The 14,346-nt window shown below is 37.5% G+C and overlaps 1 protein-coding gene across 4 annotated transcripts in view; it reads right to left on the bottom strand.

Moving 5' to 3' along the window:
* The window catches only part of pisd (phosphatidylserine decarboxylase), a 37,010-nt gene that overhangs the window by 8,804 nt on the left and 13,860 nt on the right, over positions 1 to 14,346 (bottom strand). The window contains exons 1-2 of one of the 4 annotated variants that reach the window (XM_079607298.1): positions 8,791 to 9,219; positions 3,166 to 3,331 (exon numbers count right to left, since the gene is read on the bottom strand). The exons of 1 other annotated variant lie outside the window; for it this stretch is intronic. In XM_079607298.1, coding sequence (XP_079463424.1) covers positions 3,166 to 3,331; positions 8,791 to 8,984 — 360 coding nt within the window. In that variant the 5' untranslated portion in view covers positions 8,985 to 9,219. Of the gene's footprint in view, positions 1 to 3,165; positions 3,332 to 8,790; positions 9,220 to 14,346 lie in introns of those variants that run through there. 2 more of the 4 variants (XM_079607301.1, XM_079607300.1) reach the window with 2 other exon arrangements.

Below are 14,346 nucleotides of genomic sequence, written 5' to 3' on the forward strand. Positions count from 1 at the left end.
GAACGCAAGCACACTTAAAGTGCCCCTATTATGCTTTTTTAGAAAATGACCTTTCATGCAGGGTATAATATAGGCGTTTGTGAATGTTAAAGGTCTGCAAAGTTAAAGTTATTGTATCCTTAAGGAAAGAATTGATTCTGAACTGACGAAATTAGTCATAATATGACAAACCTAAGTAGGTTTGTAACACATTTGCATAATTCCAGCCTATAGTTTTCATTGGCTGCCCGCAAAGACTTTGACCCATCCTCAAACACTGTAGTTGTTGTATTTGAGGCCTGGAAGAGTTTAGTTTGCATTGTTGTCATGACAAGACGACACAGTTTTACCATACTAGTTTGAGCCAGGGAAAAAACAAACACCATTATGGTTCATATCACTGTGTATGCAAGTGCTGAGGAATCCTCCGGAGCTGAAATACAGATGTAATGTGCGTTTCCATTCAGACCAATTTGGTTAAACCAATCACAACAGATCTGACCAATCAAAGCAGACTAAGGTCTTGTAAAGGAGGGGTTTAAAGAGACTGGATCCTTACTTGAACAGTTTCAGACATTGAGAAAAGAGGTGATGCTGCAATGTTATGAGAAAATGTAAGTGTTTTTTGACCTTGAATGCATGTAAACCTGTTGTAGGAGACCTTTAAAACTAAATTAGAAACCTTTAAAATAGCATAATAGGGGCACTTTTGTGATCACCACTGTGTTTCTTCATACATCATTTGACAACAGAATGCTTTATTATCAGAAGTCAAATATTAAGTAGGAATATCCCATATCTGATTTTGAATGGAAAATCTTTGTAATGAACCAAAATTTTGGCAACTGAAAATATTCCAGTCAAATAATTTGACCTTTGCGTGACAAGGCAAGGTTAGTTCAGAAAGCAAAATGGTGTGACTCCCCAAAAATAATGATATTTATGAATAATAAAAATGCTTTTTACCTTGTAATATACATTTTAAAAATTATTTTGAGGATAATGATAAGGATGTGTACACTCAATTAATGCAGGTGAGCATCTAAGGTGTTTTACAACCTGTTGTATTAAGTCTAGCAGCTGCATGTGGCAGTGCACCACGTGCGCCAGTGTTTGGATTCTTAGTGTTTAGATCAGTGTATCTCACTGATCATTATTGATGTGGGCAAGAAGTGATCCTAGATCAGTGCTACAGATAGTACAGAGGCTGATGTATGACAGGAGCTGGCTTGGGTGTTCAGTGTAAGTGGATTACTGTAGTTAGCTTCAATCCCAGCTGACGGACAGGAAGCTAAATGCGGACTCTTGGGAGTCTTTCAGGGTGGTGGGTTGTAGATGATAGTTTTATGGGTTTAACAAGCAGGAAGTTAAGGATGAGCAATGTTGCCTGACCCAGAAAAGGCTCTTTAATCCACAAAGTGTGTCATTTTACCTTCTCACATTTTGAAACAGAAAATAAATATTATGCCAAGATTGATACGTTTATAGTAAGCTCTTCCAAATATTAACAATCAATTACTTTTTAAAATTAAAATAATTAAAATGAAGAACTCAGCGTGTTCAAGTCCCCCTGTGAAGTTCATATTTACGAGTTGGGAAGTGGTGTTTATGACGTCAGGTGCGTTCAAGTCATTTTCAGAGCTATTTAGCTCATAGCGCTAAGAGATCCAGTAAAGTAAGCATTTGAATTCACCACAGAAGTAATTGGGTATATCGCTGCGAGATCTAGTGAGAAGCTTTCAAATTTCTCTGTTATTAACGGATCAAATTTCCCTGTTATTAACGGATCAAACAGCACTGACGTGGAAACCAGGAGAAACATTGTGCCATGAATGAACTAGTTATAGGCTTTAAGTCCACAGATCAGCAACATTCCACATGGATCTAATGTAACACTAACTGTAACCATGGAAGTTTGGCAGGAATAGTGAAATGCTTTCAAGTACGTCACATCTTTTTCCAGCACTTCAAAACTCAAATATTATCATATTTAAATGTTATTTTTTAATGTGACGACCAAAACATTATTTTTTCATCCTTTAAAGATAACCCCCATTTATAAAACACATTTTCAAGATGTATGAAAACACACTTATTTAAACAATTTATGTTTTAATAAATATATACATTTTAAAAAATCAAAAGGAAATTTCTCTGGCATTTCTTTTTGCTGTATCGAACTGAACCGTGAGTTTTGTGAACCGTTACACCCCTACAGATGTTGATCTACCACAAAGTTTGCCTTGATTGTTCTACGTTTACACTTTAACATGGCACACATTTTGTAACATTTTATTTAGGTTCAAGTTTCTTTAACACTTGTTTTATCTTAATATAAGACATAAAGATGATATTTTTGTTTATATTTTATTTTTGACTGCTAAAAATTTGTTAATGTGGATAACATATATATATATATATATATATATATATTAAAGTGGTTTAAATTCAAACTTTTCTACTTATTTTTTTATTTTTTTTAAATGTCAATAATAATTGATGTACCGAACGATATTGAAACATTATATCGTGATAAATGTTTTAGCTACATCGCACAGGCCATATATCTCCAAAGAACTACAGCTTTACATTAACGAACACATTTTTTTCAATTTCTCTGTAACTTCCTGTCTGCCACTGGAGATATGGTATATGGTATGGTGATTCTGAGCATCAGCATGGGCTGACTGGCAATTTTTTCGTGGGAACTGAACAATAGTGGTGTCAGAACCACCGTGGCACGATGCCCTCGACCGGGTTTAGAGACAAAGTGTTCCTCAGTTCAGAGCTGCACCATGGGACAATGGCTCTTTTCACATTCAGCCCCAATGGAGCTCAGCGGGTCCATATGCAAGAAGCCATCTGCTGATAGCAGCAGCTCTTTCTGCTGACCTTGCATCAGTTCTGAGGTTTCATTTCTTTGGGTTAAAAAACAGAGAACTGATCCCAGATCTAGGCCGTTATTCCGTAATGTTTCCAGTAATGCCTCCCATAATTACAGACATTACTATCACAGCATCATCAATAAGGTAATACCTGTCTTGCATAACAAATCCCAAAAACACATAATACATTGATTACACACTGATGGATTTCATTTATGTCTCTGGATAGTGAGATTTTGCACACTCAAACACACACAACATCAGTCTGTGGGCTCGATTTGATGTTTCCACCTGTACTTACTCTGCTTGTGGGCCTCCAGCCTACTTTGGCGAGAGGTTTGAGCGCTCCAAAGGGCAGGATGTAGTAGAGGAAGGACAGAGGCCATGAGCGAAGGCGGGCAGTAGGCCGGGACATGCAGCTCAGCTGGCCTAGTCGCCGCCGCAGGGCCAACTGTGGGAACTGCAACCTGCACAACACAATTATGATGCCAAAGTGCACAAAATACTCAAGACACATAAAGAATAAAGGTGGAAATTAAAGACTTGTGTCCAGATGATCTAAATGTTGTAGAGAGGGGTGCCCAATGCTGGAGAACTGCCTTCAGTAGTTCAGTTCTAACTCTGCTCCAACTTGTTTGTAATTATCAAGTATATCCCGAAGATCTTGATTAATTGGTTCAGGTGTAATTGAATAGATTTAGAGATAAGCTTCGCATGCTGACCTTTAGGAACAGGATTGAGCACCCCTTGTTATACAGTGAATCTCATGAAACCTAGACATGTCTGGATAATATTCCACCCTTTAAAAAAAAAAAAAAAAAAAAACAAACGAGAAAGAAATAAGAATTGTGTGAATTTGGAAGGCAGAAGATTGGAGAGAAATCCTTCTGCAAAAATAAATAAATAATAATAATAATCTGATGACACTAATGACAGAAAATACACAATGAAGGATATATTTCAATTATGTCAATATATTATCATATGTCAATGATAATGATTTTATTTTGCATTGAGGTAAAGTAAATATTATTATGGTGATGACAATTGTATTTTTCAATAACTTCCATTACCTTAACAATATAATGTTATCAAAATTATTTTTAATATTACTTAAATATTATGGTAATTACGAGTGTATCATTAAAGTAATACAATATAAATTACGATTATTAATCTAAATATAATTATATAAACATTTATTTTGGTGGAAAAATATGCTTAATTGTCATTAAAATATTGGTGTGTAATTGTATAATTAATTAATTTTACTGCAGTAAAATTTATATTTTTTGATAATTAATGTTACTAAGACATTGGTAAAATAATGAGAATGACCACTGAGAACAACAGGAATTACAAAACAAAAACTCAAAAGTAAAAACTCAAAATGTATGGTAATGGAAAATTGGCAGATGTGCAGATTTTTCATGAAAATGTCACACACACATCCGTTCCATTTTTGATATTAGGGTAAAAATGTTACCTAAACATGTTTTCTTGAGATTCACTCTATAAAAACAGAACTGGGCTGCTCTATAAAGATGGTAGAAAGAAGGAAAGAAATATTTATATAACACACACACACACAGCCCACTCACACATACCAAAAGACCAAACACAAAGACTCCCAAACAGAAGACAATAAACAGCAGAAGATAAATGCTAGAAAGATACTGGAGATATGGAAGAGACAGAAATAGCAATTCTCCACTGTAAACGTAACCTGGTGGTTCACACTGCCTCTCAACTACACTGACCATAAATGCCTTTCAGCTCAATTCCACTTACATCAGTCTAAGCAAAGGCTGCTTTCACCTGCTTATCACCTTTAGTCTCATTTAGGGTTTACCGTCACCTTCCTGTTGCACTTGCTCTAGAAATGGTACATGAGGAGAAATACTTGACCGAAGGTCTAGGCCAGTCTACTTAATATTCTTAAAGTGATAGTGAATATTCAGTCATAATTTACTCACTCTCATCATGTAATTCCAAACTTTATGATCTTCAGCAGAACACACACAGTTATTTTGAAGATTGTTTCCACTGTTTGAAAGTCAATGGGGTCCAATGAGATTTATGACCACTGACTTTAATTGCGTGGACAATATTTTTTATTTATTTACCGGTAATCTTTTGTTTTGCACAAGAGAAAAAAATCATACATGTTTGGAACGCCATGAGGATGAGATAATGATAATTTTCATCATAAAAAGGGCCACATTTTAATCAACATAAACCTACTTAATCAGCACGAACATGCATGGATTTTGTGGGTCACGCCGCCGAGTGGGACATTTGCACAGAACTACTGAAGCCGTGCGGGATATCCGCCAGTAATCTTTTTATTTTTATTTTTTGTGACCGTTGCGCTATTTTTAGCACTTGTGCAGGCGGAAAACATTCCAGATCAACACAACTGTTGCCGACTGGAACAGCACATGCAAAAATGTTGCCCCTCTATTCTGGTCCGGTTGATGCAACTCATCTAGTTTGCCTATAACTGCTTGCTTTTCTTGAAAATGACCATAAGAGCTACTGCTTCAGTTCTGGCTAAAGTGATTAGATTTAGTGTGTCAGTAAAGTGGGTCAAATTTGGCCCTGAAAGTGATGACACAGCACCAATGGGGTTGACAGGGACTGACCAGGGCTGCAGCTACAAGGGCTATCTATAGAATATAATACTGTGTCCACCCTAATCAGGATGAAAACTTGTTCTGACCTGTGGACAGAGAAGACTTAGCCATAGATGGCCTTACACAAACACTCAATGAGTCACCCGACTTTGGCAGGTATACTCGCAATTCAGCACACAAGTACATCTTTACTTTGACCCTTTCAAAATGTACCATCCAGATTACTCTGTTTGAGAGATCAACATTTGCATCGTGGTCAGGGTGACTATTCAAGCAGTACAAACAAAACTACTAGGCTACTACTGAAGAAAATAACTATGGCAACACCAGCTCTTGCCAGGTTAGTACAGGTTCAGGGGGCAACCTTTCGGTGCCTAGGCTACACAATCTGCCTTCACAATCATCAAGTACATTGACCTGTCGTGCGTCATCATAACAGCACCTGACGTGTGGGCCTTTCCTACAGAGAGGTGTAAACTTTTATTGCTCTTACTATAAATAGACAAACTGCAACAGGCCATAACATCGGACCATACTCTGCAAACCAGTCTAGTCATGACTGGTATGAGCGAATGTAAATCGTAAAGCTCAAAGTCCCTTTTAAAAGTCAGTCAGACCACTTGGCGGCCATCTTGGTATTGGCGGCAAACAGCAAAATCAAGTCAACTACAACTCCTAGGTATTTGAAAGGAGAAGAACTGAAATCTCTGGAACTGTAAAATTTCAACATAGGCTCAAAAAAAAAAAAATCCTGCCTCTACCTATACTTTTACTAAACAACATATAAATACATTAGGTACACTATTACTAGGTATACTTCTAAATGAGCAAAACCTCTTTAATAATCGATAAACTGCCCCTGCAATCATAATTTGTATGAACAGTAAAAAAAGTTGTTACTGCCACTTACTTTTTCTCCCGCCGTTTTAAAAACGCGGCACTCCCATTGAAAAGAAGTGGAAAAATATGCCAGCCGCTTGAAAGCGCTTTGGTGGAAACATAACCAACCTCATATGGCAATTCTGATGTAGTAAACTTGCAATGTGGAACAGTCCGGTACAAATCACAATAAAAGAGCTCAAAGACTTGTAGAAACAAGCAAAAATGGCACAGTTGCTTCAGCAAATGCATTTATATCTTATGTTTGCCTTCGTTAACACTACTGGTTGGGTCTTGGGAAGGGTATGCAAAACATTTTTTTATTTTCATGTTCATCTGTTTCAGATCAAACTAAACATGCTCTTACTGTGCAGTTCACGAGAGCGCCTGCCACCGACGCCGTGATATCGGGGACGCTCTGACGTAGATTTTAGAATAGGTGATTTTTTTAAAAACTTTATTTAAAGGAGCTGCAAAGCAAATAAGAACTGAACATAAATCAGTATCCTATTTTGTGCAGACTGGTCACACGTAGGGTATAAGTTAACCTAATGAAATCTTTTAAATGTGAAAGTAACAAAACACCAACAATTTCAGACACCTTTTTCCATGCGTTGTTCATTTTATTAATGTCCCTTTTTGTAAACAGGGACAAGTCGTACAATAACGGGAAACCCGCAACAGAAATAATTAACTTTTCCTCCTTTTTGCTTAGGAACGAATATGGTCGGAACCAAAGTTTACAGGATTGTGTTCTCAGGTATCCTCTCAGGCGGAGGACTTCTACATTCCGATTGGTTGCCGCCGAACCACGTCATAGCTTATTACCATAAAGTTGACTTGATTTCAATTCTTCTCGCCGCTCTCGCCGTCTAAGACGCTCCGCACCGCCCTCGACGCCGGCTCTCATTGAAAATTAATGGCTTCCGGCCACTTTGACGCGTTCTTGCCGCCAGCGGTGTGAAAACACAGTTAGCACCACTCATTAGACATTTAATTAAACTTTTTTTAAAGTGTCGCGAAACATGATTGAAACAGTGTAACATTTTGCAGAAATGGCGTCACTGGCATGTTTTTCAAAGGGTCTGATAACATTGATATTGTATGTTGCGCTTCTTTAGCTCCAGTAATGCAAATAAAATGGTATTTTTTCCAGTTGATCAATTAAAGCTAATGAGCATTCAAATGTAAACAAACATGTAATGCTTCTATGATAAAGGCGATTGGCTCTTTCAACTGTGAGTGGTGACTACAGCGCACTTATTGAATGCTATGAAGGGACGGTCTCAATTTTAGGGGTTTGTTTAAATCAGTAGTTTAGTATAAGTATTAAGTATAAAACGTTAACCCAACTCGTCCTGCACCTTTCAGGCATATATTTTTCCCTGAAAAAAAAAGAAAGATCTATAGCCTTGTACAGGAGGAACCCAAGCCAAAAATATTCATAACATAATACAACAACAAACCTGATAACATTAGTTTAACAGCTCCTCTGTGCAAATGTTGTTTCAATCCTATAACTACATTTGTATAAGAACTGCGCAAGTGCATGGTATAACCTTTAACACTAAACACTTTTAGCACTGTGCATTATGTAACCTCATTCTAGCGGATGGCAAATCCAGTTAATATGCCAAAGTGTGCGCTGCAGCCTAGTGCGCCTGAACGGCTTGAAACAATGATTGTTGGTTTTTACAAGAGCTCTCTGTCATCAGGTTATCATTCAATTGAATTTAGAGCGTTTCTACCCCTCCCCCAACCTGTCCAGTGCAGATGAATATGCATCAAAGAACCTTGCAGTTCACAGCTATTCACAGTACATTACTCAAACTGCGGAGGACGTTCGAGAGGTGATGACGGCAGCCTGTAAAAAGACAACAAAGTCTTTGGATTCAGTCTCTTTCACACACTCTCTGTTCAACACAGCCCCCCTTGTTTTTTCATTGCAGGCACACATTGGCCAATCACTGGCTGAATATGAGTCTCCCTCTGCTCTACGCATCTTTCGCTCACTCAAGGGGAACAGCATCTGCTCCAAGTAGAGCTCTGCAAACTATGCAGTTTGAATCGGACAGAGAGTGCTACTAACAGCCTAACGTTACGCCACAATTAGGCCAAACGCATTCGCATAGCTGGGATGGTGAAAGAGGGTCCCTTAAAGAGTCCTGTCACAATAATTCCCACTGCACACAGATCGTCCCTCCGCAGGCTGGCCAAGTTCGTGCGAGGTCTCCATAATCCCCTCTCGCTCGCCCACTTTCCAACCTCGCATGATCCTTCAATTGTCCTCTCTCACTTCGAGCGCACTGTCAACAACCGCTCTAGATCTGACTGAAATCACCCATCATCCACACACATAACATTCTCAGCCTGAACTATGTCCTAGCTTCTCACACACTCCTTGCCGGTACCTGAATCGGCTCCGGTTGCTGAGCTGAGACGGGCCCCCCGGGGGTCCAGGGCCTCCCGTGCCGTCGCCGTGTGCGGGCTCCCCTGTCGCTCCCGCCGAGGAGCCCGACAGGCGGAAACGCCGCACATCAACCCTGACTCTGTGGAGATTGTAGCAAGAGGGAGAGCTGTGCAAAGACCTGCAGCATCTCACCATTTCCCCGCAGTGCTCCGCACCGGCCCCTTTTGCTGCTGCTTCAGACTCCGCTGACACATGATCACTGTGGGGGGATTAGTACGTATGGCAGGCTTTAGCCCTCTCTCGCGCTCCCTCCGTTCGTTTGGCCCGGTGGTTTTCCGCTGCAAAGCTCAAAGAACGGCCCTCCCTGCTTGTCACGTGTAGGATGCTGGGCTGCGATTGGTCGGCCAGTGGATAGGTCCACCTTTTCCTCTAAGCTGCTGCTGTATTCAAGGCCTGGTGCTGCTGGGAAGGCGGCGATATGAAAAGGACAGGGAGAGGGAGGGGTTTGTAAACAGACAATCCTGTCAGCATGTTCTCAGTAGCTCCTGAATTCTATCTCTGACCCCATCCCCCCCTTTCTCTCTCTCCCCCTCTACCCCTCTCTCATATTTTTCCTCAACTGAAGGATAAAGAGCAACGGGCTCCTGACTCTTATGATAAACCGTTTCTGATCTCGGAATCACTTTCTATACAAACTCCTCCGCATCAACAAACCCTCAAAATACACATTCATTTAAATTCACACTCATTATAAGATTATTAATTTCTGAATGTTCTATATAACATTTCAGTACAGTGACAGTGGGTCTGAAACAATAATTGCTACAATGAACCAATTTATATGAATTGTATTATACTTATGCATACACACACATTTATAATTAAAACATGTTATGCAAATAACACTATTTAATATCATCATCATCACCACCAATATTAATATTATTTAGTTTTAGGACATTGGACCCTACACACAATATTTCTAATTTTCACATGTATTGAGACTGTGGAATATATATATATATATATATATATATATATATATATATATATATATATATATATATATATATATATGCCTTTGAAATGATTACAGAAACATTACAGAATGTATGAAATGCTAGTCTATTTAAATAAGTATTTTTGTGCCTTGACTAAATCAAATAAACAATAGGCTTCTTTTGCTGAATTGCAGCATTAATATTCTTTTAAAGAAAACCAGAATTACATTCTTTTAAAGAAAACCAGAAGTCAGCCTGCAAATCACATGAACGAGGGACTTCCTATAAAACAGGAAGGAAGTAAACCTTCCTGTCTCAACTGATCCTTTGATCTGTACAAATTAAAATTCGTGTATAAAAACACTGAATGATCTCCCACTATAAATAATTTTAGCATTTCTTTGCTTATTCGACATATAAAATAATTAACCTGATGATGAAAGAATTCAAATTCAAGCCCACAATTCAAAATACAAAACCACTTAAAAATTAAATGACTTACAAAAGGAAATCTTCACACTCACTTGTATAAAGTGACACTATAAGAAGTCTGTCGTTCTTCTCAAAGGACTATACTCCTCTCATTGTCTCGGTACTGGGATCCGCACAGATATGGCTTGCGTGTGAGGTGATATCATCACTAAATATTAACCGGACCAATGAGTGAAATGGCTTACTTCCTATTTGATGACTGTCAAAGTGCCCATCCCACTCCATAAACACACATTACAAGCTGACAGCGAACTGCAGACAGCTAAAGGGTACGTATTCAGTAGGCAGAGAGAAATAAATAAATATAACAGACACAAAAAAAAGTGCTCGTGATTAAATTTGTTGATTTTTTGCTGTGAAATGGTATTACTTATTGGGCTCTTTGTAAGCAAGATAAACCCTTGGTTTGTAAGGTATACCACATGCTGGACTGGATGAAAAGCATAAAATGGAAAAAATAATAAATGAAAATATGAATGTTAGACATATATTTTTGACAAAAATAGTATGGAAGACTTATTAGAATTATAAAAAATATTTAGTGTTAGAGCATCAAATTAGTATGATTATCAGAAGAATAATATATATAAATATATATAAATATATATATATATATATATATATATATATATTAATTGACAAATAATCAATTTAGTATTCTTATTTCCTTTAACTCTATGGTTTTATTTTTTATAATTATAAAATACACTAGCGTTCTAAAGGTGTTTAGTAAGATTTTTATTTATGTAATTAAGGTAATTAACAAGTTTATTCGGTCAAAAGTGAAGGACTTAAAAAAAAAAATCTAATTTCAAATCAATTAAAATAGAAATCAGTTCATCTGAATTGTATTAATACTTCACAATATTACAGTTTTTTTATCGAATAAATGCAGCATAAGAGAAAAAAGACAAAAAAAAGGTCAACCCGAAACCTTTGAATGCTTTAGTTCATTGATTTAGTATTATAACAAATGAGTATCATTATCAGAAGACTGCGCTTTATTGATTTATTTTTCCTACACCTCTAGGCAGAAAATATAACAGCAATTGTGTGTCTGAGAAGGTTCTTGAAAATGGGCACACCTACACAAAGAGAGCGGTTATCTCCGGCAGCGAGGCTTTGTGCCTTATCTGTAAAACTGTAAATACAAAAAACCCGCTAAACTGAATCTGTCCACATATATCAGGCGCAAGATAAGTGAATAGTCCTTGACTGACAACACCGATCATTCAGTGATCATTCAAGCCGTGAGTGTTTCGATGTCTAAGCCAAATACATAAGCATAATATAGATACACAGAGTTAAATATGCCTGAAAATCTCAAAAGCACTGGCTATTTTTAAAATCGCTAGAACACAATGAAATCACTCGTATGGTATTTTAGAACTTTTTGTTGTTGTTGCTTGTTTTAGACACTGTATAAATAGTCCTGTCGTTCGCAGCTTTGTTGCCCAACCCCCTTCCTTACAAGAAATCTCGCTATTGTTTGTGAGGTACAAGTCTGCCATGGTGCTGAATACCCTTAGAAAACCAGTGATTGGTCAATGCCAGGGCTAAATCAGCTGTGTATCGTTTTAATAAACGTATATATTGTGTTGGTCCTGCATTGTACTTTTGCCTTTGTGTGTAACTGATGCAAAAATGACCTCATGTCATGTTTAAAGTAAAACTAAATTCAAGTTTTTAGAGGTTGTGACAACTGACTGCGTTATAAGAGTTGTGTGTGCAAACAGCACTGTCCGGTGCCCGCAGAGACAGGTCATCAACGGGTCAGGCCAAACAGGAGCTCCACGTTGGAGGCTGATGTTTATCTGTTGTATAGGGCAGATACAACACTACAGCACTCTAGGGAAAGCCTTCAAACCAAACCGACCAATCAGACGCTAGTGACACCACTATTGAATTTCAACAGACGCTCAGGTGATTCGGACAATCAAACAACCACATCAGCTGGCTGGTATTAAAGGCCACACAACAAATGAACACAACATTGTACCTGTCACGGATTGTCATTACATCAGACAACATTTAATTACAAACTTATATAAACAATTTAATGTAAATAAATAAATTAATATTATGAACTGATTACCGGTATTTAAGTATGCATTTAATGTAATCTTAAAATGAGTTTGATTAAAAAATAAAAAAAGTTAACTTTTTCCAAATTAATGCTTTTTGTTAAGGTTATTTAAATAGGTTAACCATAACCCTATACCGCCTACTGTATGTATATTTTATACACACATTTCTAGGGTCTAAAAAAAAAAAAACTTGTTTACAATCTACTAGGCCTACCTGCCTTTTGTCTGATTGATAGTTTATACTTTAGCAAGTAAAAGGCCTTTTAGTATACCGGTAATTGTATAGGTTGTGGTACATACGTCTTGTGAAAACTAGCAACTTAGGTTAACTTATAAATATTAGTTGCCAGTCTTGCCACTTTATTTCATGTACTTAATGCAAGTAGTCTGCTTTAACGTTATATAAACTTCTCACTGATTTACATTATATAAGCTATCAATTTCATATGACATTTTTGGCCATATAAATATGAGCAACTGCACCAATATGAATTCTCAGTTTGGTCCTCTGAATAAAATATAAGTGTTTTGGACAGACTCCTCCTATATTATACTATACGAGCCATTAAAGCCTGATGATACTCAAAAACCACATACGAAAACTTTTTTATAATTTAGTCAAAGGTTCAATAAACTGTTCCATTTTATCAGGCTTAAATAACCCAACACAAGCAACAGATTTTTGGCTTGCCAAATGAAACACACTGCCAAACTCTTGATCACCATAACAGCTTGACATCTTCAGCAGTGTCACACTGACACTCTGAGCCAGGTTTGAATGTTCGCTCACCGTGTATTTATCAAAGCAACACCACAATCAAAACAGCGGTGAAAAAACATTTTGTCTGCATCTTAGTTTACACTTAGCCACTTCGTGCTTTTTCCTTGATCCAATAGCAATCCTATTATGAAAAGACTGGATGTTCAAGCAAATACTGCACCCAAAAACTCCACCAATCCAAACAAACAAACGTTTTTTTGATTTTGAGAATGTTACATCAGCTTTTGTGAAGTGAACTGTTGAATTAAAGATTGGATTTATATCCACATTGCAGAAAGAAACAGTTGTGCGATTGAAATAGCAATCAAAACTAGTCATGCTGACGGACACCCAACTTAATATATTATATTATATGTATTTACCATTTGAATCTAACCTAGTCATGTCAACAAATTAAAAAGTCAGCCAGTTAACTTCATTAACAGATGGCTCTTATGAACCGGTTCTTTTTGGAGAGTCAAAAACACAGCCCAATTCACAAACAAATGGGCTGTTTTTCCATTATTTATGTATAGTATTATTTTACACAACACTTCTCATTTTTGAGAAAGAGATTGAGTTTGTTGCCCATCTCAGTTTGTTTGAACCGTGAGAGACGTCACGTCAAAGCTTACGCTACGCTGCTATACGTCATACATCCACGGAGCGAACGCACAGAGTAACGTTAACAACTGTCAACACACTCAAACGTATTTTGATTTTTTAGACCAAGTAAAACAGCGCAGCCACAATTTTAATTTGTCAAATAAAATGACTAGAATGAAATAAAATTATGTGATTTTAAGTGATCAAACGTAACTAACAAAGTTCAAGCTTAGGGAAGGAGGCAGATGATTAATGTGACTTGAATCATAAAAGAAACAAAATGAAAGGAGAGGCAGCGGCCGACTGTGGCACATGAGCATAATAAAAGCTCCGTAGCTCCTCAGTTTTGACTCGAGACGGGTGAGTCGCGCATGTGTCTGTCATTAGCATTCACTCCCACGGCTCTCGGCCTCACCCTGCTTCATACAGTAACGGTAGTAAAACATGATCTAATTCATGAACATGATTTCACAAGTCCCGTCGGATTGCTTTCCATCGGCTGTGGAGGTGAAGACGACAATTCCCATGATTCCACGCTCATTCCCGGCATCATCAAGCTATGCCTTTGTTATGGTTTTGAAAAAGTGACATCTAGCATACTGTGCCTTTAG

Source organism: Phoxinus phoxinus (genome assembly GCF_949152265.1).
Source record: "Phoxinus phoxinus genome assembly, chromosome: 3".
NCBI classification, from domain to species: Eukaryota; Metazoa; Chordata; class Actinopteri; order Cypriniformes; family Leuciscidae; genus Phoxinus; species Phoxinus phoxinus.